Below are 27225 nucleotides of genomic sequence, written 5' to 3' on the forward strand. Positions count from 1 at the left end.
TGGGTACCTGTCATTTTGATGACAGATTTGAACATCAGGTGCATACTGACTGACACAACATATACCATGGTGACACTGCTATTGTAGTAGCTTATTAATTTGTATTCTCGTCGTCGTCGGGATGTAGACGTTATTGTATTTTAGTTGTGGCTATATTTATGTCGCGCTCTTTCGATTACTGAAACGTTCGTATGTTAAATGCTATCTCAAATTTAGGTAAATTTAAAGTTGAAAAAACTGTAAGTGCATTTAAGATAAGTCTTAAACAAGGGTTTAATCAAATGTGTTTATAATTATGTGGGTATATACAACTTCTGCAGGTTTTTTATAAACATATAAATTAAATTTCAAATGATTCTGTTTCTTTTCTATAAATAACTTATGTGGATTTTTTAATGAAATATCTATAGACTTTCGTGATCGTGTATTGTGCATTATAAAGAAAGAAATGCACAAACCGTGAAAAGCTTTTGTGACATCATGGCCAACGTCAATATGTGATATGAATACATACAATTAAAGTTGACCCGTTAAAAGGAGTGGTACAGTACCTGTTATGAAATCGTCACAAAGATTGACTGTAGGCCTATCATTATGTATTCCTGTTATTACAAGTTATGATATCTTCCAGTCAAATTCACTTTTAAAGCCAGCAATGTAAGTTTGCAATTTAGATTGATAATTGGCAAATCTAAAAGTATTTATAGTTTATGTTGTACGTTTGATGGTAGGAAGGGAATAAGAGTGAGAGTTGTACAATAGTCTGTTTTGTAATTAAACCATGGATCCGCCGACGGGTGATAACAAAGATCGTATTTTGGTGATTCTGAATTAAAGCAAGATTCAGGGATCGTCTATTGTTGGTTTGGCCACGCCTTTGACTTTCATTTTTCTAAGTTGGGACCTCTGTCAACTTAATTTCCGATCTAAAGATAATTGTCATTTTTAGACAGATGGTTGTAGACAGATCTCGGCATTTTAGTGGCTGTATACTGTGCATTTATGTTATTGGCACAGCATACAGCAACAGTGTCGTATAGGGTCCCTATCCCTCTCAGTTACGTTCTAGTAGAAAAAAATGATAGCGCATGCGTATAGTAAAAAAGAAACTAGTCAGGTAATATGGAGCGCTCTGAGCGCAATATTTACACAATATGTTACAATTATTGCTTCTTTGCTGTTTACATGTACACTGCTTTCATAGGATTCAACCCTGGCGGCTTATCTGTGAAACATAAAAAAATAAGTGAAGGTTTACCACATCTAAAATCCTATAGAATGCTACTCAAACTACCTTTGCGTATACAGTACAAATTAATCAGGTGCTAATAGGTACACTTGGTGTGAATGTCAACGAACTATAAACTTAGCGACATTTATTTTTACAGCACAGCTATTGAGTCTAATAGTCATTCTGCGCATGCTTATTTTTCTGTATGCGCTTAGAATGAATTTTCGACTTGACCTGTATTATTGACATGGTGCGTTGTAAAAACAAAAGGTTGCTATGGTTGTACATTGAATCTCTACATAAATGAGACACATCAACCTTTACTTGCAATACATTATATACCGCCTAGAAATGCTTGTATTGAAAGTCTCATATTCCAGTTTTTTCTGTATCAAATAGGCCTAATCTTAAAAAATGGCATTAATAAAAATATTTTAAAATTATTGCAATGAGTGACAATGTGTAGCAACTTACAATAATGAGAAATGTCGCATGGATCATGACCTTATAAATTGTCACGTGCATATCCTTATGAATTGTCACGTGGATGTCCCTATGAATTGTCACGTGGATATCCCTATAAATTGTCACGTGCATATCCTTATGAATTGTCACGTGCATATCCCTATGAATTGTCACGAGGCTATCCCTATATCATCAGTCTCCTCATCTTCCTCGGCGACGACCATAAATCGTATTTTGGTGATTTAAGCAGATCCCTGATTCAAGGATCGTCTATTGTTGGTTTGGCCACGCCTTTGACTTTCATTTTTCTAAGTTGGGACCTCTGTCAACTTAATTTCCGATCTAAATATAATTGTCATTTTTAGATAAATGGTTTCAGACAGAGCTCAGCATTTAGTAGCTGTGCATTTATGTTAATAAGTTATTGGCACAGCATGAGTGTTGTATAGGGTCCCTATCTCTCTCTCTCTCTCCCCCTCTCACCCAGTTTTTACGTTTTAATAGAAGAAATATTGATAGCGCATGCGTATAGTAAAGAAGAACAACAACTCGTTAGATAATAATGGAGCGCTCTGAGCGCAATATTTACATATATAGGTACAGTGCTTTGCCTACAGTGCTTATATGCTTATCTTCAAACACATGCACCACAATGCTTATTACTGTATTGACAATTATTATTACTATTTTTTATTAATTTGTTAATCGCGCCCTATTTTATCAGATGTTGAATTCACCTCATTTACCTTAACAGCTAACCTATAAGAAGTAAATGAACATGTGAGTTAATATCTATGGTGCACCAATACATTATCAATCAAAACTTTAATTACAAGATGAGTCTTTAAACAAGGGTTCATTATCATGTGTTGATTAAATCTAATTTATATTATTTAATAGATAACTTCTGCAGGGCTTTCGTTTTTGTTTTTTTGATAAAAATTTAGTTATTACAAATGATTCTGTGTTTTTTTCTAAAAATAGCTTGTGTGGAATTTTGAGTAGAATATCTATATACTTCCATAATCGTGTATTGTGTATTTATAGAAAGAAATTGCATAAACCGTGAATAGCTTTTGTGACGTCACGGCCAAAATGAATAAGCATAAATACGTGATATGAATACACAATATAAAATATTGACTCGTAAAAAGGAGTGGCGCAGCGACTGCTATGAAATCGTTACAAAGATTGACTGGGGCCTATCAAGGTGTATTTATGTTATTACAATTTTATGAGCCAACAATGTAAGTTTCCAATTTAGATTCAATTGCCTAGGCCTAACTGATAGTACTGTATTTATAATTTATTATTTGTACGTTTAATGATGAAGAGAACGAGAGAGTGCTTGTAATGTAATATGCTGTTGACTCGTAAAAAGGAGTGGCGAAGCGACTGCTATGTTTTTCGTTTGTTGTCCAAATTGGGACCAATGTCTATGTCATTTCAACTTAATTTCCGCTTTTTAGACGCCCTATAGGTCCAATTAACTGATATTTATTTATATTAACGAAATCATATGTTTTCAATTCTAAATATTGATAATTTTAATTATGAAGACGAAAATACAACCGCATTTAACTATAAGGAAAACTATTACTTTAGTATTGATACATTTAAATCCACGTTCAGTCAAACGTCAACTAATAGTTTTTCTATGTTTGCATTAAATTGTAGGTATTGTTAACAAATTTGAAGAATTTAAAAATTATGTATCCTCTCTCGATTTTGAATTTAATGTAATAGGACTTACTGAAACTTGGCTTTCAAGCAAACATCACCTTGGTTTATATACACTTCCAAACTATACACCCATCTTTAAAAACAGAGAAACCCAGACAGGGGGTGTGTAGCATTGTACATACACTCAAATATATCATATCAAATAAGAAATGACTTGTCTGCTATGATAAACGAGGGAGAGTGCATTATAATTGAATTAAAAAATAATGATAAATCAATTATATGTGGAATAATCTACAGACCCCCTAAAGCCCATATTCCAACATTTAATAATCAACTTAGTGAATTAATGCACATGATAAACAATGAAAATAAAAAGGCATACCTAATGGGTGACTTTAACCTAGATCTACAAAAATATAACTGTGACAATAATGTTCAAACTCACGTAGACAACATGCTAACAGAATCTTTCATTCCACTAGTCAATAAACCCACTCGAATCACAAAAGATACCGCAACAGTAATTGACAATATTTATACAAATTATCAGGAATTCCAAAATATTAACACAGGGATATTAGTTAACGACATATCTGACCACTTTGCAGTTTTCTGCATGGATGATTCAGAAAATTATTCATTACCACGATCAGAAAAATTTATAATAAAAAGAAGCTATACTGATCAACAAAAACGGCAATTTAGACTTGAATTACAGGGCTATGATTGGCAATATGTAACTAGCATTGAAAATGCGAATGAATCATATAAACGTTTCTCAGATTCTTTAAAAACAATGATAGATAAGCATTTCCCACTAAAAAGAGTTAGGTTAAAAGTAGATACAATTAAATCCCCGTGGATAACATATGGAATTCAAAAATCTCTTTGTACCAAAAATAAATTATACATCAAATATAAACAGAAACCAACAGATATAAATAAATCTAAATATAAGAAATATAAAAATAAGTTAACATCAATAATAAGAGAAAGAAAAACTACTTATTACATTACAATTGAAAAGTACAAGAGTAATATAAAGAAAACATGGGGTGTCATAAACTCATTATTAGGTAGGAAGAAACATCAAGACATGCCTCAAAAAATGAAAATCAACTCCCATCAACTTAATGACCCAACATCCATAGCCAATGCGTTTAACACATACTTTATAAATATAGGTGACCAAATGACAGGTGATGATAACCGTAATAGTAACACCGAATATAAAATACAACATGACATTTTGAATTCAATGTTTTTTAGAGCTGTAACTGAGTCCGATATCATTAAATACATTAATGACTTAAATGTAAATAAGTCAAGTGGTTGTGATGACATTGGTACCATTTATATAAAAAATAACTCAGATATACTGGCTAAACCGTTATCTCATATAATCAATGTATCCCTTCAATCGGGTGTATTTCCTTGTCAACTAAAAATTGCTAAAACAATTCCTGTGTATAAAAAAGGAGCAAGGGAGAACATAGAAAATTATAGACCGATATCGATATTACCATGTATATCTAAGGTATTTGAAAGGGTCGTATATGACCAAACAATCGCTTTTTTGTGTAAATATGATATGTTACATGAATCTCAATATGGATTCAGGGCAGGTCATTCAACTAACCACGCCCTCCTACAAGTCCTTGATAAAATAACGACAGCCGTTGACAACAAGCAATTTATGATTGGCGTATTTTTGGATTTATCCAAGGCGTTCGATTCGATAGATCATGAATTATTGCTCACAAAATTGCCCCATTATGGAATAAGAGGCGTGGTTCTTGATTGGTACCGAAGCTACCTTAGAGAAAGACAACAATTCGTACAAATTGGGAAGTGTCAGTCTGTAACCAAAATAATAAAACAAGGCGTTCCACAAGGGTCAATTCTTGGACCCCTGCTGTTTTTGATTTTCATAAATGACATGTTTTCTGTAAGTAATGTCGTTAATTTAATAATGTTTGCAGATGATACGAATATGTTTTTACAACACAATGATGTCGTCACTGCCTTTACAATAATGACAAATGAACTAAATAAAATTGAGAAATGGTGTAAAACTAATAGATTAAATATTAATACAACCAAAACTACGTATATGTTATTTAGTGGAAAGAATACCAACATTGACACATCCCAATTTGTACTTTCAATAAATAGAGTTTCAATAGATAGAGTACCATATACTAAATTTCTCGGTGTCATCATTGATGAGAAACTGAACTTTAGACACCATACAAATGCAGTTTCTTGTAAAGCATCCTCAATAATTGGTGCCATGTGTCATATAAAACATTTAGTATCTACTGAAGTGTTACTTACCATATACAAGACACTTATATTACCAGTGTTGACATATGGTATTATTGTATGGGGTGCGGGAAACAAAGAAAATTTGGATCGCCTCCTTTTGCTTCAGAAAAGAGCTCTTAGGATTATTTGTAAGGTAGACTTTCATCATCCTTCTTCTCAGCTCTTTGTGAAAACGGGCACAATTAATATATTTGATTTGTATAAAAACAGTGTTTTAAATTTTATGTTTAAATACCAAAAAGGACAACTTCCAAAATGTTTTAATTCTTTATTCAGTTTATTTGATAATTATCATGCATATAACACTCGAAATAATGACAATTATTGTATAAAATTAAAATCAACTAGAATTTAATTCGTCACTTTGACGAATTATAGGTGATCATTTTTATAATTTTATTGATATTCAATTAAAAAAAAACATGCACATACGTTAAATATGACCGCAAAATATTGATATATGCAATCCTATTACCTGATGCATACAGTATATGCTAATGGTGCTGATTGGTGCCATAGAATATATACTCTATACGGTACAGTGTACTGTATATCTATATACAGTGTAGCATAGGTGAAGTTACGGGACACACATAATGTTCTGATTTTTTCATATAATGGGATTATCAAAATAAACTTAAAGATGACAATTTCGAAAGATAATGAATTGAGCAAATAAATATAAGAATTGGAAGAGAATTTGGCACGTAGAAGCGCGCTGTGCGCTCATTAAAATTTGTATAACTTTGACGAAAGTAATGAAAAAACTATTTTTTAACTTCAACTGGCCATATGATAACGTTACAACATTCGATAGGCTTAATTTTTATATGAATTCATATCTACATTTCACCAACTCTCATAATAAGTTATAAACATCAAGGTCAACTTTAATTCAGAAGAGCTGTAAGGTATTCAAATATACGTTGTAGGTGAAATTACGTAACCACCGTTATTCAAATTTTAAGACGTAATGACGTCATCAAAATAAAAATAGTGGCAGGTCATGAGAAAGTCAATTAATTGAGAAATCACATACTAAAATTTGAGCGAAAATCAGGCACAAATTATTAGAGACGCGTTCTATTGAATGTGATAAAATATGACAAAAGAGAAAAAAAACTTAATTTTAAATTCAAGTGGCCATTTGATGACGTCACAACATTTTGTACGTCAAATGTGTACATGAATTCATATCTACAACTCAATGGCTTCCCGAATAAGTTAAAAAAAATGGGGGTCATCTTGCATTCTGAAGAGTTATTTTCATTTTAAAAATGCCTTATTTTTCACCATTTTCAGCACTTTGATGCAATTAATTTGCGCATTTTGTCATTTTTAACGTGCTCGTATAGCGTTATCTTAAGTCGGAATGGACTCAAAATTGGTGAATGTACTAAGAATTGTGAGTAGATTGTGATTTATACATCAAATTTTATTTTTTACGCTTTCTAAGAATCGCGTGCGCAAAAACGTGTTTTTGCGCAGTAATTTTTTGAAATGCGCAAATGGCCTAATTCATGCTCTAAATTGATCAAAACTTAATTTTGAGCGTTCTAAATTTTTAACGCGCGATTTCACGTGTATGACCTTGAAACGCGCAACTTTTTATTTGCTAATATTTTTACCCTTGACCTGAAGTTTACGTGTAGTGAATTTCATTAATATGTGATAATGAATTATGGAGATATGATTGATAATGTGATTTCACAAAATGGCGTATAAATGACGTCACGGATGAGTGATCACGCTGGAAAGCTTATTAGGATTAAGTTATATCATTTGAAAGATATTCTGAAATTTTGGTAATCATTGACATTAAACTTTTTGAGATATCTGTTACACAAAATAGTGTACAGAAACAATAAAAAGAAAAATAAAGATTTGATACAATAACAATAGGTGATCATTTTATTCTAAATGATCACCTAACTAATATGGGTCAGCAAAGTATAGCATATAGAGGACCTAAGCTATGGAATCAACTTATAAGAAATATAAGAGATAGTGAAAATATATCAATATTTAAAAAACTATTACTAAATAAATGCATTAATAGTTATAAAGAAACAATATATCTTTGCGAAAACAACATTTGTAAAATATGTCTAACTTTAACTTAATTAATTACATTTTCGTATATATTCTGAGAATGTGATGTATATATATATATATATTATATTATAGTACGTTGTATTTTCCTTCATTTATTTACTACATGAAAACATTTTGTAATATATTTGTAAATTTATATATTAAGTTAGGGTGCCACAGATTAAAAGCTTTGCTTTCTTGTGGTTATCCTGTTTTTCACACTTTATTGTACTTAATTTATTATTTATATTTTCATGAATGTTGTGTGAAAAATAAAAGAATCAATCAATCAATCAATCAATCAATCAATCAATTGTCATTATAGTTAAAAAATCAGGTATTACCAGAGCTCAGCTTTTCAGTGGCTGTGTATTTAAATAATATTTGGCACAGCAATGACAGCAGTCTTGTATACGGTCCTTATCTCTTGGTCTATTTTTTCCGAAACTAAAAAAAAAAAAAAAAAATTTAAACTGAATCACAAAAGCAAAAATAATGTTTGTGATTCAGTTTACTATTTATAATGTGTTTACATTTTAGTAGAAAATGTCAATAGCGCATGTGTAGTAAAAAAAAAATGATTATTTAGCATTGGTGGAGGTAAAAAAATTGAAAAAAAATTTAATTAACACATGAACAACATTTGTCCATAACATACATGCGCTAATCTAACATATTTTACCAGATACAAATTATAGATAGATATATATTTACCTCATTTACCTTTTTTGTTCTTAATAGCAGCTACCGCAACCTATGAGAAGAAAATGAACAGTTTAACTGTGAACAGTTTAAGTCAATGAGTGAACACTGAACATACTGAGGACAGAAGTTAGAGGAACATTGGTCTGTTTAAAATAAAGAGGAAACAGCCGTTATATTTTGTGAGTAGATGTTATGTTTTATTGCGAGAGAAGCAGCAATTTAATTGTTTTGCTAATTTTCGCACAAACAATACTAGGATAGAATATTACATTTTAATTGTCGTAAACTGTCCCTTTACTCCAACATCGTGTCACGTGGTAAGAATCCAGAAAACTGGTCTTCCCTCATCCTCATGCATATTTTGAAAATAGTTTTAGGTTTGAATGACGCATGAAGTGACAATCAGCAATATACATTATAGATGTTATAAGTTATTTTATAAGAGGGTCTTACTTTGCAAAACAGGATGAATTGTCTATTGATTGACAGCATTTAACTTAAATACAACTATTCCATTTTAGAAATGAAGATTGAAAACTGAATTTCAGTGACATTATGGCAACATCAGGTAATACAAAATAAATAGCTTTTTTCGTATTGCATCGATATAAGGTTTTAACGCTTTATCTAATTTTAATTGATTTTAATAAATTTAAATTATAAATTTCCAAGAAAGGCTGTTATTGACAAAATAGATGCACTCTACAAATCCCTTAAAGAATTATGAAGCCTAGATGATTCTCGAATACTGACCCTAATCAATGAGACACTTCTGGGAAAAAACAACAAACAAAACAAAATAACCAAAATTATCCCGGTTAAGGAGTTCTGGGCTCACGAAACTGCGTTGAAAATTTAGCTACGGGGATTGGATGTTGCTATAGGGTGTCCACTTTTTTTTTATTGAAATAATTTAATCAGGGATTTATCTAAAGCTCTGAAGAACAGAGTAATCGTGCAATTTCCGATCATCTAGAGTCACATTTCTAAAAGATTCTTACCTCAGCCCCCAAACACGGTGAGTTGACGAGGAGATTAGGTAAACATTACATTGTATGTCACCCGCCCCTCCCCCAAAAAATTCTGAAAGTGCCATTTCGGGGAACAAACACACACACGTCCATATGGTGAGGCTGAGGTGGAAGTAGACTTATTTAATTATTTCTGGTATTCAATTATACTTTAGGCTTTCTAATCCTCCCAGTCTTTTTTTTTCAACACAAAAGAACATTATTTTTTTCAGATGAATTTTAGCACTCATATGCCAGTTGCGAATATATGATTTTCTATACATTTTTATTTAATGTAATATTCATATATTTTTGTTTTGTTTGTCAGACAAATCTGAATGTGGTGAAGACCTTAAAGAAAATTTCCATACTTTAAAAGCTCAACTTAGCAAACACTTTGTGGGTCGCCATTTTAAGTGGTTGAGATTCTGCCTGCATGGATACATACCATTAGGAGACCTTGACCGTGATGATGTTACAGCAATGAGTTTATTTAATGAACTTCACCGAACAGGTAAAATCACACCGCATAAAATCAGGCTTTTGCTCGCCATAGCTAATGTGACAGGTTTCAGCGATGCAGTAGATCAGATAAACCAGTATATGACAGATAACAATGTTCAACTTGTTGATGAGGAGACGCTCTCAGCATCTCGTAAACAACTGTTCCAAACCTTGAGAGAAACTGGACAAGATGACTTGAAGAATGTTATTCATAATTATGATGAACTGAATAAATTTGAATTCACAAATATATGGGATGCCGTATTCGTATTAGATAAAGAAAACCGTCTAGGTACACCTTCAAGAATTACCAGGTTTACAGATTGTCTTGGAAGATCTGCACATGATGATAGACAAGGTATGTATTTATGAAAAAAGAGGAAGTATTTCATTTCTTTCACGAGAAAGTTTATTTTGTGATGTTTTCATGCATAATATTTTTCATAGTGCTTAAAGTTTTGATTTAGCATTGTAAATTCGAATTTCATTCTGTTATTTATTTATTAAAACAGGTGAAATGCCGACCAGTAGTAACGAAAACCAGGAACACGACAAGAAGTTAAATCAGAAACAGGTTAGTTATACGTTATTATGTAGGCTACAGTGCAACAAAATAAACTAATTTTATGTTTTAATGATGTACAAGCTTAAAATGGAAATGAAAGGGGTCCTAGCAATATCATTTTATTGGCTCAACATGTAGATCAATCAGTTTTACGCTTACCAGTCATACAAATGTTTTATACGACGACAACCCCATCAAAACTTCCCCGAGGAACTTTTGTGTTACACAGATACGAATTAAAGCATGGCTAGCAATTATCACTTATCCCTTTGTCATGCTTATTCTTGGATAAGTAAGTTATCTTAATCAACTAAAATTAATTCATATTACACAACCATTTTTTTTTAATGGATTTTAATTGCAAATTTAGATTTTATTCTGTGATTTATTTACTAAAACAGGGGAAATGCCGACCAGTAGTAATAAAAAACAAGGAACAAAACGATATGTTAAATCAGAAACAGGTTAGTTATAATGTCGTGTAGGCTATAATATGTTATAGGTTTTTGTGTTTTTAATGACAAGCCGAACACTCTACACCAGATATATTTGAAAGCCTCTTTTTGTGATTTTCAAAATTTTTTTAATTCAAATATTTGGTAAGGCTTATTGATATAGTTCTCTCAATGCAGTCGGATATGAGAGTTGTTATTAAAAAAAACGATGTCCAGAATGATATTACACGGTATAATTTATTTTACTGTATATCCTGTGTGTTTAGGGTGATTGAAGTGCGGGCTACAGATTGTACTGCACTGTCTGTGAATTCATTATTTTGATTTGCTGCCCTCTATTGATCATATTTTAAACTGAAGTTTTCTTTCTGATTGTCTTCAATTTGTGTTTTTCGCCCTTTATATACAAGCGCGTTACTCACTAAAAAAAGAAAACTTTGCAATGAATTTTGTAATATTAGTATTGTATTAGAATTATTATGAAGTAATTATTCCAGTCACTGACTTGTTGTGAGGTAGTTAAGCTATTTATCTATTCTTATTTATCATCAAACAGTAAATGTGCCGAACACAAGTGAAAAAGAACAAGGAGCGCAAAAAGAGTTTAAACCAGAAACAGGTTAGTTAATAACTGTAAACTATATAAGTTTTCTTCTATAAAGAAGTTTATTATGTGGTAGAATAATTGTAAAGTAATAAGGTTGGTTTGATAATAATTATTAAGACACTTATTTATTTATTAAACAGTAGAAGTGTCGACTACTAGTAACGAAGAACAAGGAACGCATAAGGTTGAGTCAGAAACAGGTTAGTTATTAGTATCGTATAATTTTTCTCCCATAAAGACGCTTTTTATGCAGTAGAATATTTCTTGTTGTGAATTTTGTCCTAAACAAGGCTTATAATTATAAAAGAACAAAAAACATGAACAATGTAATTAAAATCAAGATTAGAACAATTAATCTTATATACACCTCATTCCAACAATCGTATAATCGGATATGAACAATTTTTTATTACAGCAAAATTAAGAAATTTACAAAAATAAAACTTACATACTTATATCGTTTTCTGACGGAGTTAGTTTGATTTTAATCTGAAATATCCTGGTCTACCAGGAAAACAAAAATTATTTGTCGCCCTCGAAAACCCTAATGATTTACAAAAAAATACGATATTGAGAGTTTGGTATAACTGATAACAATTGTCAATAACTTTAGGTAAAATAATTTCAAATTGCTATAATAACAAATTTCAATTTCATTTATACCTAGGATGACATTATCTAGGCCTGTAAAAAGAACAACTAAACCACTATAATTTAGGCCTACTAAAATAAACTATAGGCCTATAAATAAATGAATAATTAAGATGAATTAATATCAACAATTATAATACTAATATATACAATGCTTAATAAAATATAATTAAGTGTAAGATTCTCTCTATTGAATAATTTTCTTTGTTTTTAGAAAAGATACAAACATATCTGATTAAAATACAAAAGGACAAGTGCAGACAGGCCAGTAGATTTACACCTGCAACAATGAATGATAGATACAAAGTTGACGTTTCACAGATGTTTACCGATATGGAACTACTGAAAGAACGTGAAAACAATAAAGGAAGCAAACCAACAACATTAGAAGAAGTGGTAGATGTAATCAGCTCCACACCTGGATGTAGAGCTCTTATTGAAGGAGAGGGAGGTATTGGTAAAACTACCATATTAAGACATTTATCATACACATGGGCTACACCTAGTCAATCTAATAATGTCTTTGAAGGTAAAATTGTATTTTTCTTATGTGTTAGAGATTTGCAAAAAGATGACAATATATTTGATCTAATTGTAAAGCAACTGGATATGAAAGATTTCAATTTAGACACAGATCTCCCAAAAGATCCACGGTTAATTCAGAAATTCATAAAGAAACATGACGGTAAAGTTGTGTTGCTACTAGACGGATTAGATGAGTTGAGATTTAATAATCAAAGTGTATCAAGTCTTTTCAATAAAACCAACCTTAAAGAAAGTACTGTGATACTTACTTCACGACCAGAAAACATAGATGAATTTAAACGAGAGTGTAACGTTCATGTGAGAGTTAAGGGATTTAATCAAGAGAGCATATGGGAGTATATTGAGAAATATTTTAATTATTTTGGACAACCGCAATTGGGAGAGTCGCTTAAAAGGGAATTAGGTATTGACACTAGGTATTATTATCGAAAACATCCAGAAGCATATTCAATGTGCAAAAATCCAATGCTACTTCTTTCAATTTGTATGCTATGGGAAGACAATCAAAGTCTTCCTAGTGACAGTGCTGATCTTTTTAAACAACTATTTCGTAGTATTTTAAATCAATTTAACAAACAAGTCGCCAAAATTTCTAAATTTGAAGACATCCCAGCGAATTATGTAAATGCTATGAATTTATTAGGGAAGTGTATGTATAAAAGCTTAAAAAAGAATCAACTTTCAATAAACATGACAGATTTGAATGATACACATTCCACGAGAGATATGATTGGCATGGCCGTAAATCTTGGGTTTGTTTACGAAGAAGCATCAATTTCAAAATCTAGCTTTGAAAGGATTTTCATGCCTCCTCACAAGTTGATAGTAGAGTCATTGGTAGGATTCTATTTGTGCAAATTATGTGAAAGTGATGGTATCGAGAATGAATGCCCAACAGAGGATGTAAGACGAATACTTACACCATTGGATGATAATGAATGGAAAGTAATAAGAGAAAGTGAGCATTTAAAGATGGGGAGAAAGTTTGCAATTGGTTTCCTTGGTGCTAACGCTAATGCATTTTTAAAGCACTGGGTTACAAATAGTTTGTCAACATATCGCTATCTGCCGAGTAATTTAATGTTTGTTAAAGAACAACATAAAGATGCTGTGGTAAATGAATTAAATGATCAAATTCAAGATTTCGAAATAAATAATCATTTGGATGATATATCTACCTCCATAAGAATGTTTATTCATCACATCAGTCCAGGTGTACAATGTAACGGGCATTTCATACGTCTAATTATGCAACTTTATTGCATGGCATATGACAAAGAACCGTTGAGAGTTGCACAAGGGAATAAAATGTTGAATACATTTTGTAGTAAGATGGCATTGAAACGCAAGGGAAACGTTATTGCACATATTTTAGGAATTGAAGCTAAATGTAAAAGTGTTGTTATTGAGAATCTATCACGTAATGTATTTAATGACTTTGTATCAGAATGTTCTCTCAAACAAGTTGAATTAGCATTACGTGAATTTAATATCTCTGGTAATAACCTTCACAACATTGATGTTAATACAATGTCTTCATTTCTCATTTTGTGTCCTAAGCTGAGGTGGCTTTACATGAGGAATTGCAATCTATCAGGTGACGTCATCAATCACTTGGGTGCAGAATGTTCTCTCAAACAAGTTCAATTAGCATTAGAATATCTCGATATCTCTGGTAATAACCTTCACAACATTGATGTTAATTCAATGTCTTCATTTCTCATTATGTGTCCTAAGCTGAGGGAGCTTTACATGATGGGTTGCAATCTATCAGGTTAGTAGAGTAGAAATAAGGTTTCACCTCAAAAAAATTGCAACAAAAGGTTTTTCAACGGATTTTGGTAGTATTGAGTGTACTAAATAACAGAAAAAAAGTCTCAAGAATTTCGACCACCGGAAAGTGTTTTTTTTCAAGATGGCCGCCAAAATAGATAAAAAGTTAAAATGTCCATACCTCCTAAACTACTTGGTCTATTGATATGATTGTGGTACCAACATACTCAGAACATACATATTTATATTCGCTATAATAGAACATTTTGGCCAAAAATGACCGGAAATACCATTTCTGACAATTTGACCTTTGACCTTGATATGTTGTATCTTGGTAACAACTGACCGTAGGGAAACAAATGATGGCTCAAATTGTTCAGAATGTACATATTTACATTTATTGTAATGAGACATTTTGTCAAAAAATGGTTGGAAGTAAAGGTTATTGACCTTTAACTTTATCTGTGTATAATTTCCATATCTCGGCAACTATGTGTGGTAGAGATTTAAAATTGGGCTCTAAATACTGAGAATATACTTATTTATATTTACTCTAATGAAACAGTTTGACAAAAAATGACCAGAAACGACATGTTTGACCATTGACCTTGATATGCTATATTTCGATAATGACTGACTGAGATACACCTTTTATGGCTCAATTTGTTCAGAATATAATTATTTTTTATTTCGTATAATGGTCTAATCTACTTATGAAATAGAGAGCTTTCCTGGGAATCAAATAACTGTAATATTTATAAAGACCTTCAGAATATGAGTTCAAGTTCAAATTGTTCAGAACATACTGTATACAATCTTAATAATAATAGTAAATAAAAAACCGAAAAGTAAACAAAAACAAATATAATAATAACTTTTAAATTTCTAATTATGGTATAGCAGCAATTGATTAGATATTGTGCATGTATTTAGTACGGCATCTTAAACAACTGTTCCAACTTCGTCTTCATCATCGTCATCAATCTCTCTATCTACGTTGTTCCATTCTTCTAGTTGACACACTCCCCAAACTGAAGTACATGCCAATCCATAGCTTCTACAACTGCAACATACATCCAGTAGTTACAATGGATGATTTTATATCCTAAAACAGATTTCAATCTGGTTACATTAATCACTCTAGTAGGCCCATCTTTTCCTTTGTCTAATCTGAAGTACATTTCTCGGTTTGTTGTATTTACATGATACAGTAAAAGTACCAGTAAGTCCGTGTCTTCTCCAATCAAAGTTACTGTATTATGTTCAGAGACTTCAACTGTTGCCAGAGCAATGTCAACATCGTTTTTTTTGTTTTTTTTTAAACCATATTTAATGAGGGTGATCCATCCAGCTATTGCTGATCATTAGGGACCCTCAGAGGTTCACAAGACAAACATATACACAAGATGCTCTACGTAAACAAAGTCTTATTACAAGTCTTTGGGAGTGGAGTAATTTGGTCCTTAGAAAAAATCCTGACATGTGACGGGACTTGAACTCAGGACCCTTGGAGTGGTAGCCAAGCATCATAACCATCAAGCCACAACTCCACTCTTTTTTCTATAGCTCATATGAAAGCATGTTGATAAATTTGTGTTTGTTCTCATGCCTTGACAGGAATTCTTCTTTCTTTCCATCAAATTCAGTTAGGACAAATCTCTCTAGACGATGTAATGAAATATGAAGTCCGTTTCCACCCTCACTCTTCAAAGCCTAAAGACATCTTTAGGAAGGCAAATAAATCAATAAATTGATAGAAAGTAACCTAGAATATGACACTGATGTGTGCCGATAGTTTCACTCAACCGCATCAGAAACTTCAAACTATCGAGGAGTTTGGATTAATGGCCATGTCTATTCGTTTTGGAGCCAAGTCACTGGATTTCCCAAATAGCTACAGATGCAAGCTGTTTAATAAGAAAGTTGCTGAGGGTAAATAATTTATCAAACCTCAACAACTACTACCACCAACCTCATCTGCTACAAAATGTCACAGTCTTAGAGTATACTATCAAATCATGCAATGGATAAAGAAAGATAATACCATGGATGCTACCAAGTCGGGGAAGTTTTTAATAAAACATTTGTGCCAATAATGACGATTGAAACTGCTGCTTCAGAAGAACTTTTGAAAATCATCCATTGTAACTGTACTACTGGATGTAAAACTGTATGTTGCAGTTGTAGATGCTATGGATTGGCATGTACTTCAGTTTGGGGAGTGTGTCAACTAGAAGAATGGAACAACGTAGATAGAGAGATTGATGACGATGATGAAGACGAAGTTAAAAAAGTTGTTTAGGAAGCCGTACTAAATACATGCACAATATCCAATCAACTGCTGCTATACCGTAATTAGAAATTAAAAATTATTATTATATTTGTTTTTGTTTACTTTTCGGGTTTTTTATTCACTATTATTATTAAGAATGTATACAGTATGTTCTGAACAATTTGAACTTGAACTCATATTCTAAAAGTCTTTATAAATATTACAGTTACCCAGGAAAGCTCTTAATTCCATGGGTAGATTAGACCATTATACGAAATAAAAATAATTATATTCTGAACAAATTGAGCCATAAATAGTATGTCTTAGTCAGTCATTATCGAAATATAGCATATCAAGGTCAATCATCAAAAAATGTCGTTTCTGGTCATTTTTTGTCAAACTGTTTCATTAGAGTAAATATAAATAAGCATATGCTCAGTATTTAGAGCCCAATTTTAAATCTCTACCACACATAGTTGCCGAGATATGGACATTCTACATAGATAAAGGTTAAAGGTCAATAACCTTTACTTCTAACCATTTTTTGACAAAATGTCTCATTACAATAAATGTAAATATGTACATTCTGAACAATTTGAGTCACAATTTGTTTCCCTACGGTCAGTTGTTACCAAGATACAACATATCAAGGTCAAAGGTCAAACATGCAAGAAATAGCATTTCCGGTCATTTTTTGCCAAAATGTTCTATTAGGGCAAATATAAATATGTATGTTCTGAGTATTTTGGTACCAAAATCATATCAATAGACCAAGTAGTTTAGGAGGTATTGACATTTTAACGTTTTATCTATTTTGGCGGCCATCTTGAAAAAAAACCACTTTCCGGTGGTCAAAATTCTTGAGACTTTTTTTTTGTTATTTAGTACACCCAATACTACCAAAATCCGTTGAAAAACCTTTTGTTGCAATTTTTTTGAGGTTGGCCCCTTTTTTTCATTAGTTCTACTCTACTAGGTGAAGTAATTATTTACATGACTGAAGAGTGTTTGAAGAGGGACATAACGTTCTTAAAATAAATTCACGATCATCATCCGCCAATAACTACAGTATGTACAGTATGTACACTACGTCTCAATTCATATAAAGAGCGCATTTGTAAAAGTCGCAGTACACAAGTGTCAATATTGTAATTAAAAAATAGAATTGTATCTGTAAATCTAAAAATGGCATGTAATTAACTGATATGTTATAAAAACTGTTTAGTAATAATTTGTTATTATAATTGTGGTTTTTAAAGAAATAAATTTTGTTTTAGTTATATATTTGGTCGCGATCATCAAATTCATCCATATTCATCTTCCTTGTCGCGCGCGTGTCTACATCATACGCGTAATCAAAACAGCTGCAGCATGCAGAAGCAGCTAGAGGAGATTTTCATTTTCAAATTCGTTCATTTTATTTGGTTCTATCTGACTGAATGTCTGCAGCCACAAAGAACAAAAATCTGTATAAATTGTCCATCAAGCACTATTATTATTACTAGAGTAGGTAGGCTACAACATAGGCAACAATGTCTAAAAAATGATGAGTCTATCTAGGCTAGGCGGCCTAGAAAGTAGGCTAGGCTCTAGACTAGGCCTAGCCTAGCTGAAAACTGTGTAGGCATAGGCCTAGCCTAGGTCTAGCCTAAACAGGTCTAGAACTTATACCTTGTTTGTCTGTGCTAGGCCTACTTACTAGCCTACTACTGACTGCCTCAACTCGGCTTGTCTAGTCTGCACATATTTGAGGTATGTTGTTCTTTTCATTCAGTCATTCGATTGCTAAAGTTGAAGTTGTATGTAGGCTAGGGATTATTGTAATGTAAGTATTTAAATATTGTAAAGACTTGGTGAGACACTAGCTAGCTAGTAGGAGGACTAGAATAAGAACAGACAGAAATGATATTTATTATTGTGTTCACTCTCTCTTTCTTTAAATTATTTTACATTAAAACATGAATCTTATTATAAACAATTATTTCCTTCTAATATATGATTAAATAAATATAAATATATGATTAAATAAATAATATATTATTAAATGGTATATGTTCAATTTAGACTTGTATGCTTGACTTTTCAATGAAACACTAATTTGCACAAAATATGATCTTGTTTGTATCTTTAGAAAACCAAAAGTAGGCCTAAACCAGTGCTTATTTCATAATATCTTGATATATTTCATTTGTAGTGAATGTGAATGTGTATGCAGTGAGCATACTGCCATATTACATTATGTGATAGTTGTGTATGAATGCCTATAGTATTATATATTAATGTGTTATAAGAAAGAAAATATTAAATCATTTAATAATATAATAATAATCTACTTTGCAGTATAATAAATAACAATTGTCATTTTAAAGTAATATGTTCTGTACGTTTATATTCCATCTGTGTATACTTATGTCTTGTATATTATTGTTACGTTTTTAGAATATTTTTATGTAATTATTGTTGATAATGATAGTAAAATTAATGTTAATTATTATCAATGCTGTTCCAATGACTCAAGTAAAATCACTTTTTCTTGAGGACAAAATTATTAATAAAGTTTTTTTTTAAATGTTATCTTTTTTTAGTATTGTGTGATGTCTACAGCATGTCAAAAATAAACCTGCAGAGACCATGATGTCATGATCATGCGATCAGGGCCAGGTCCAGTGGGAGGGGTAGCACTAGCTTCGCGAGGTCCACCCTTTGTCACCCAAAATCACTTCATTTTTTAAGTCTAAATATAAGCTCTGTCTACATGACCAACAAAGTGTGATGTGCCCAAATATGGTAGCGATATGCCCAAATGGTAGAGATACGACATCATAATGTCCATATAAGGGCACATCACATTTTTTGTCACATATATAAAGTGTAAATACAGAGCTTTACAATTGATCACACTTGCTCTCCAGTGTGGACACAAACAAAGCAAACCCAAGACCAAATTATTAAAAACTTTCATTCAAAATCTATCCACCTCCTCCTAATCAATTAAACCAGAAATAAATAAAAATAATAAAGGAATGCTTTATGTTCAGTTTGTACCAGTGATGCCAAAATGCCAACCTAAATATATTTTGATTTACTATTTTCGAGATACACCGATTACTTTAAAGTTAAAATACAGATGTAGTGTTATAATAGAGAGAATACAATGGTTTGGCAGGGGAGGGGGTGTTGTTTGAGGGGATATACCTAACTTACTCTAAATGTCATTTCTGTCATTTTTTTATTTTAGCATTTCAATAAAAACTTTACACTATGCAAATAAACTGGTGATATTTCTTTCACATTATTTTACAACAAAGTCATCATTTAAAAATATATTTTGTTTATAACATCTATGATTGATATTAATACTGTATTCAAAAGGTTATAATTAATTGTTCACAATATTACTTCCTAAATTGGTGTTCGGTAGTGATAAATTCAAGATAGTGGCCTCCATAAAGATAATATTGGTAGATAAATATTAACTGAAATCACAATTAAAACCATTATACAATTGTTGATTAAAATAACAGTAATGTTGATCTTGTTTAAAAGTTTGACAAACTGAAATCTGTAGAGGGCAGCAGACTATAATTTTGATGACGGTTTTAATGGACCTTCCCATTTTTCACCTGTAAGTATAAAAGTTAAAAAAATATTATTATCACAGTATTAATTTCTAATGAAAATGAAAACATTGACAAAGATATGATGACAATACTGATAATAATACAGTGACTTTAAAATAATAAAATATGTATGCCTACTACAAGTATTTGATAATTTGCATGTGTTTTTACCTATTATATGAGCTAAAAGAGGTATTTTATCTGTTCCCCAAAATGTCTTTACTTTTCCATCATTGTGAGCTAATATCCATGGTGCGCCAAATGCCTACAAATTAAAATCATTTTTTATTTGAATAGTAATTGTATACAACAGACTCGCCAATATATACTGTAAATTGAATTAATTTAAAAAATAAAAAATAAACTTTAAATTACTTACACCCCTTTCGAGTGCAATGCCTGTTATTCTTTTTAACTCTTCTTTTGTTGATTGATCTTTGACCTTTGACATGCATTTATTAGCGACCTCTTTAGACATTCCAGCAGCCTGGGCTGCCTAAAAATAATTGAAGATGTAAATTTGATATGACAATAAATATCATGTAATATAATATTAAATTTATATTAAAATTTTCAACCAAATCAACAAAAATATCAATCCAACCTTTTGTAATTTTGATTGCAAAAAAAAATTTCAAAAAATTCAATATTCATATACCTCAAGAACGGATGTGGGATCTGAAATATCTTTATCCTGTAAAAAAATATTTAAAAGTTATATATGTAATAATAATTAATATAATATTATAATATTTATATATGCAATAATAAGATAATTATATATTCCATTGGGGTTTGATTGTTTTAAAATTGGGAACATACTAAAATGGGAAGAATTTAGTCTGAGATATATACATTATAAGTTAATATAATTATATTATATAGAAAAAATAAAACTAGTTGACCTTTGACCACATTCTTATCCATAATTGTCTTGATACTTCTTCAAGGTCATCTGGATGTTGGTCATTTACAACGGTCAAAAATCTCTGTGCCGTCAAAGAACCTAGAATGACAAAATGACATTTATCAAAACTGTAACAAAGTAAAATTTAATACATTTAGAGAAACTCTAATCCTCCCAACACATTTAAAAGTCAGTTTTGTGGTACGGTAACATGATATCCCTGAACCTTTGTGGTACGGTAACATGATATCCCCCAACCTTTGTGGTACGGTAACATGATATCCCCAACCTTTGTGGTACGGTAACATGATATCCCACAACCTTTGTGGTACGGTAACATGATATCCCCAACCTTTGTGGTATGGTAACATGATATCCCCCAACCTTTGTGGTACGGTAACATGATATCCCTGAACCTTTGTGGTACGGTAACATGATATCCTCCAACATTTGTGGTACGGTAACATGATATGCCACAACCTTTGTGGTAGGTAACATGATATGCCCCAACTTTTGTGTTACGGTAACATGATATCTCCCCCAACCGCTTTGGTATGGTAACATGATATCCCCCAACCTTTGTGGTACGGTAACATGATATGCCCCAACCTTTGTGGTACGATAACATGATATCTCCAAACCTTTTTGTGGTACGGTAACATGATATCCCCCAACTTTGTGGTACGGTAACATGATATCCCCCAACCTTTGTGGTACGGTAACATGATATGCCCCAACCTTTGTGGTACGGTAACATGATATCCCCCAACCTTTGTGGTACTGTAACATGATATGCCCCAACCTTTGTGGTACTGTAACATGATATGCCCCAACCTTTGTGGTACAGTAACATGATATCCCCCAACCTTTGTGGTACGGTAACATGATGTCCCCCAACCTTTGTGGTATGGTAACATGATATCCCCAACCTTTGTGGTACGGTAACATGATGTCCCTCAACCTTTGTGGTATGGTAACATGATATGCCCCAACCTTTGTGGTATGGTAACATGATATGCCCCAACCTTTGTGGTACGGTAACATGATATCCCCCAACCTTTGTGGTACGGTAACATGATATGCCCCAACCTTTGTGGTACGGTAACATGATGTCCCTCAACCTTTGTGGTATGGTAATAACATGATGTCCCTCAACCTTTGTGGTATGGTAACATGATATGCCCCAACCTTTGTGGTATGGTAACATGATATGCCCCAACCTTTGTGGTACGGTAACATGATATCCCCCAACCTTTGTGGTACGGTAACATGATATGCCCCAACCTTTGTGGTACGGTAACATGATATGCCCCAACCTTTGTGGTACGGAAACATGATATGCCCCAACCTTTGTGGTACGGTAACATGATATGCCCCAACCTTTGTGGTACGGTAACATGATGTCCCCCAACCTTTGTTTTTCTTCGCCATGCAAACCTTTAAACAATCATGTTTTAGTAATTTCTTTTGACTTACTTTGTTCAAAGAATGACGTTGGGACGGATTTTGAAAATGGAACACCGGTGTAATCACGTTGCATTGCTAAGTCATCAAACATGTACATTGCTTTCATAGGATTCAACCCTGGCGGCTTATTATCTGAAAAATAAAAAAAAAAGTGAAGTTTTACCACATCTAAATATTCCAAGTAAAATCCTATAGAATGCTACTCAAACTACCTTAGTTTATACTTATTAATCAGGTGCTATTTTAGGCACACTTGGTGTGAAGGTCAATGAACGAAAACGACATTTGTTTTTTTTACAGCACAGCTATTGAGCACAATATTTGGCCGAGATACGAGCCTAAAATACGGAAGTCTCCCGGCCAAAAACGGAAGCTTGTTGGCATGTATGCTTCAGGCCTAGATACAGTATATAAATAACAAATGTTATATCACCTGCTCCCTGCATTATACTGTACCTCCTAGAAAAAACGGCTTGTATTGTAAGTCTATATTCCATCTTTGCCTGTACCTTCCTAATATCTAAAACAATAAATAATAATTATTCAATGTTAATTTCAAAACACACCGATGATTGATTGTTGGCCGTCCCAAAATAGAAAACTTTCAATGCAAAAAAAAAAACAAAAAAAACAATGCAATAAATAAATGATCATGCTAGACAATTGTCAATGTTCAATGTTGGGAAGATCATTATCTAAAAAAAGACGTGTAACACTGTTGGCCCGCCTAGGCCTAGCTAGTAGCCAGTAAGCCTAGCTCCTACGCAGACAGAAGAGCATACAGCACAGCCTTTTATTTTAGCCCGGCCTCTTGTCTGGCCTAAAACCTATACTAGGGCCTAGCTAGGCCTCCAGGAGGAGGACCTTTACTCCATGCATGGGAGGACTAGCCAGCCTAGGCCTAGAGTTAAGACTTAGCTTTTAGTAGCTAGAGTAGAGGTGTAGCTAAGACTAAGATTTTGAAGTGTATTATTAATAATTACTTCAAATGCAAGCCAAGAATATGGTGATATAACGTCGTAAAACAACTCTATCGTCTTTTTTATAGGCGCAGCCATTTTCTTTATTTAGTTCCTCTCTGCTGCTGCCAGTTGAGTTTTGTAGCGCAGAAAGTCCATACTTCCCACCTAGCTAGGAGAGTGGCTAGGATCGGAGAGGAGGCGAGGCCTACTCGCGAACTTCTCTCCGTCGGCGGTGAGGGCGCAATATTGATAAACAATAAACAGATAAAAAAAGTCGTTTATACAGAATGCAGTAGGCCTAATTGCAGGTAGGTAGGAGGATACATATAAAATAAAAACAAACAAAAGACACTGCTGTTGTTTCATTTATAGTAAATTAACACATTGAAAGAAGTACAAGATCCCGTTGTTTAACGAATTGTGTTTTTTTGAACAATCATTTGACAAAATGATTGATTTGAAACGAATGATATGCGCAGGCGGAGAAGGTACTACTACTAGTACTACTACTACTTAGTTAGTAGCCTACTACTACCAGGGAGGTATACCTACACTACAGTACAGATGAGTACAGTAGGTAGTAGTAGTAGCTTTAGTAGGCTAGTAGGCCTAGCTAGGATATTCCGATAAAGAGTACCTGCACTTTTTTGCATATAGCTTGTGACGTGTTGGCAGGGGTTTGGCAAGTACGGTGCCAGTGTGGTAAACCAGCTGTGCAATTTCAGTATTATAATGTAATAATTATTAGTAATTACTAACTAATATAATATTATTAGTAGAGTAGTACTAGTAGTAGCCTAGTCGTTGACATCTTAATAGCACTCAGAAAGAGCACCGTCTTCAAACGTTTAATTAATATGCTATTTTCAACTAATTTACTATAGTATTATTATATTTATTTTATTTATCAGGTTCAACCATGCATCTTAGGATTTATTTACAATAAAATTTATCGTTTGCAAGCATGTACCGGTCACTTCGGTATCAAGTTCTCTTTTCCATGCGTAGTTGTCACTATAGCAACAGGACATCCTCTTCTTGGATAACAGAAAATGTTTTCTCGTCAAACAACAAAGAAAGAGCAATAGAGATTATGGACCAAGTACATCCTCTAAGACGAATGTTAAAAGGGTTAAAATTAAACGCAGCCATTTGTATCCCAATGTGTATAGTGAACAATCAACCATCCATTTTATTCACACTAAGGTCAACAGAGCTTAAATCCCATAGAGGTCAAGTTAGGTAGGTCAATCGACACAGCAAAGCTTTTGCACTTGTCAATTGTATGACCCATTATATGACCCCCGGGAGAAGTAAATCATTTACAAATAATTACTGACACATGGGTGCTTCAAAAAAACCTAGTAGGTACATCACATCAATATGAACAATGGTGTGTCAATGTCCATCACCATATCATAAACAACATGGTCACAATGCGTCAAAATGGGTGCGTCATGGTCACCTAAAGGTAAGTCACATTTTTTAAGGTATGACGCACATACGGACAAATGACGCACCTCTCCCAGGGGTTGTATACTGGGTCATACAATTGGAAAGTGCTTTATCATTAGTTGAACAATAGACTTCTAATTTGTAGGTCCATGGTTGAACCTACCCCTAAGATAGTCTTGCCTCTAGCTGTGCATTAGCGCAAGTAAACCTGAACTTGACCATTTTATCTAATTAAAATGTCATCATCCTGATACAATCATACAATCAAGATTCTCTGTACCATACATGATGTCTCTCAGAACAACAACTGCCATTGGACAGGATTTGAACCCAAGACTTTGGAATTGTTAAGCGAGTAACTAAATCCACTCAATATATCAATAATTATTTTCCGTTCTCTTTTGTGTTTTCAGTTTTCCAGGAGGTAAATGGCAGGAAGGTGATGCTGACATCATTTCAACTGGTCTGAGAGAAATGCACGAGGAGATCGACATCCTGCCAAGCTCTGTGGAAGTCTGGGGAAAGCTAAACCCTATTCCAGACTATGTATGTACTTTTGATGTTATATTACTAACACACAACATCCTAAAGGCCCTGTAACAGAAAACAATGGCTAGCTTTCACACTCTAAAATTTATTATACCAACAGACCAAGACAATTTCAGTAACTCCAGTTTTATGTAACATAGGAAAAATTGAATTGGATCAAGTAAAATTTAATCAATCAGAGGTGAGTGAGGGTAAAAACAAATCGGATAACAGCATTTGCTAATTATGAAACATTCCAACAATCAAATAACAGTATTTTCTGTTATGAAACACTCCACCAATCAAATAACTGTGTTTTCTGTTATGAAACATTCCACAAATCAAATAACAGCATTTTAAAAAAAATAATACATTCCACCAATCAAAATCAGTGTTTTCTATATGGAACCTTCCACCAATCAAATAACAGGGTTTTCTGTTATGAAATATCCTAACAGACAAATAACAGTGTTCTGTTTTGAAACATCCCACCAATCAAAATACAGAATCTTTTGTTAAAAAACATCCCACCAATCAAAAGCAGTGTTTTCTGCTATGGAACTTTTCACCAATCAAATTCTTTGTACTTTTTTTTGTATATACAGGTTACAAGTATATTCAGCATCCCCATCGCTCTCCTTTCAGACCCACTGTTCACCCGTTATACCCGTTTTCGGGAACCTGCAACACCCAACCGAGCAAGCTTCACATACACTATGCCGGTATTTCTTGGAGGTGCGCACAAAGTTTGGGGTTTGTCAGCAATAGCGACGGACGAATGCTTGAAAGTGCTTTTACGGGAAATGTACACTCCAACTGTTAAACAGGTGTTGGATATCAAAGCTAGTTCTACCGATTCAACAAAGCAGCCTGTCTCAAGAAGTTGATGTTGGCCTTTAATTTAATTATTCAATTACCAATAAAAGATCAAATATATGCAAGAGAAAAAAAAGATAAATAAAAATCAATAATATGGGTGCTAAATTTTTAAAATGTTGAGTATTGGTTTTACCATAAATTCTGTAACAGCATAAACATATTAGACAGGTAGGCGTGCTACAGCAAATGTCTTAAAACTTAAATTGATAATATGCAATATTATATTAAATCAATTTTAACATAATTTTATATTTATTTTAGTGGAATAAATGACATAAACTATTAATTTGTTACCTTTTGTTTTGTGTGTTTTATCCTACTACAATATCATAAAAGAAACACCTAGTAAAGTGGATACCTGAGTATGGCAAGCCAAGTCCGCTTAATACTTAAGCCAAAATCAAATTGTTTAATGTATTCTGAAAACTTTCCCCAGGTAACAGAGTTTTGTCAGAGGAGGGGTTGTGGGTCGGTACTTATTTCTGTTTATAATTAATGAACAAGCAAGCAAACTT

At 32.7% G+C, this 27225-nt stretch overlaps 3 protein-coding genes across 6 annotated transcripts in view; 2 read left to right on the forward strand and 1 right to left on the reverse strand.

Moving 5' to 3' along the window:
* The window catches only part of LOC144835655 (uncharacterized), a 38290-nt gene extending 23664 nt beyond the window's left edge, over nucleotides 1-14626 (forward strand). The window contains exons 10-12 of the mRNA XM_078690730.1: nucleotides 11600-11662; nucleotides 11791-11850; nucleotides 12516-14626. Of these exons, the coding sequence (XP_078546856.1) occupies nucleotides 11600-11662; nucleotides 11791-11850; nucleotides 12516-14626 (2234 nt within the window). The remainder of the gene's footprint in view (nucleotides 1-11599; nucleotides 11663-11790; nucleotides 11851-12515) is intronic.
* A 5534-nt stretch (nucleotides 14627-20160) lies between these two features.
* LOC144834772 (glutathione S-transferase kappa 1-like) lies at nucleotides 20161-24080 on the reverse strand. 3 transcript variants are annotated; one of them, XM_078689703.1, is made up of 9 exons: nucleotides 24014-24080; nucleotides 23870-23962; nucleotides 23343-23406; nucleotides 22896-23018; nucleotides 21418-21518; nucleotides 21171-21206; nucleotides 20892-21008; nucleotides 20684-20777; nucleotides 20161-20515 (listed from the first exon to the last, which is right to left on the reverse strand). In XM_078689703.1, exons 2-9 carry the CDS (start codon nucleotides 23942-23944, stop codon nucleotides 20472-20474), a joined length of 654 nt encoding a protein of 217 aa, XP_078545829.1. In that variant the 5' UTR covers nucleotides 23945-23962; nucleotides 24014-24080; the 3' UTR covers nucleotides 20161-20471. The 3 variants fall into 3 exon arrangements, with proteins under 3 accessions (XP_078545829.1, XP_078545828.1, XP_078545830.1); XM_078689702.1 differs by having other exon boundaries at nucleotides 23870-24048; XM_078689704.1 differs by lacking the exon at nucleotides 24014-24080 and having other exon boundaries at nucleotides 23320-23406; nucleotides 23870-24011.
* Nucleotides 24081-24102: 22 nt separating this feature from the next.
* Nucleotides 24103-26990, forward strand: LOC144836273 (mitochondrial coenzyme A diphosphatase NUDT8-like). Of its 2 annotated transcripts, none has more exons than XM_078691527.1 (5): nucleotides 24103-24156; nucleotides 24760-25090; nucleotides 25717-25849; nucleotides 25953-26033; nucleotides 26437-26990. In XM_078691527.1, exons 2-5 carry the CDS (start codon nucleotides 24813-24815, stop codon nucleotides 26716-26718), a joined length of 774 nt encoding a protein of 257 aa, XP_078547653.1. In that variant the 5' UTR covers nucleotides 24103-24156; nucleotides 24760-24812; the 3' UTR covers nucleotides 26719-26990. The 2 variants fall into 2 exon arrangements, with proteins under 2 accessions (XP_078547653.1, XP_078547654.1); XM_078691528.1 differs by lacking the exon at nucleotides 24103-24156 and adding an exon at nucleotides 24317-24336.
* The last annotated feature ends 235 nt before the right edge of the window (nucleotides 26991-27225 follow it).

This window comes from Antedon bifida, chromosome 2, assembly GCF_963402885.1.
Source record: "Antedon bifida chromosome 2, ecAntBifi1.1, whole genome shotgun sequence".
NCBI lineage: Eukaryota > Metazoa > Echinodermata > Crinoidea > Comatulida > Antedonidae > Antedon > Antedon bifida.

What these genes read in the sequence shown, in the direction of transcription:
- LOC144834772 (XM_078689703.1), bottom strand. Translation starts at nt 23,944, where the DNA reads ATGGCTGCGCCTATAAAAAAGACGATAGAGTTGTTTTACGACGTTATA. An exon ending in ATTCTTGGCTTGCATTTGAA is followed by an intron (nt 23,407 to 23,869) that starts GTAATTATTAAT and finishes TTATTGTTTTAG; the next exon opens with ATATTAGGAAGGTACAGGCA. An exon ending in CAAGCCGTTTTTTCTAGGAG is followed by an intron (nt 23,019 to 23,342) that starts GTACAGTATAAT and finishes TTTATTTTTCAG; the next exon opens with ATAATAAGCCGCCAGGGTTG.
- LOC144836273 (XM_078691527.1), top strand. Translation starts at nt 24,813, where the DNA reads ATGTACCGGTCACTTCGGTATCAAGTTCTCTTTTCCATGCGTAGTTGT. An exon ending in TAAACCCTATTCCAGACTAT is followed by an intron (nt 25,850 to 25,952) that starts GTATGTACTTTT and finishes TTATACCAACAG; the next exon opens with ACCAAGACAATTTCAGTAAC. An exon ending in TAAAATTTAATCAATCAGAG is followed by an intron (nt 26,034 to 26,436) that starts GTGAGTGAGGGT and finishes TTGTATATACAG; the next exon opens with GTTACAAGTATATTCAGCAT.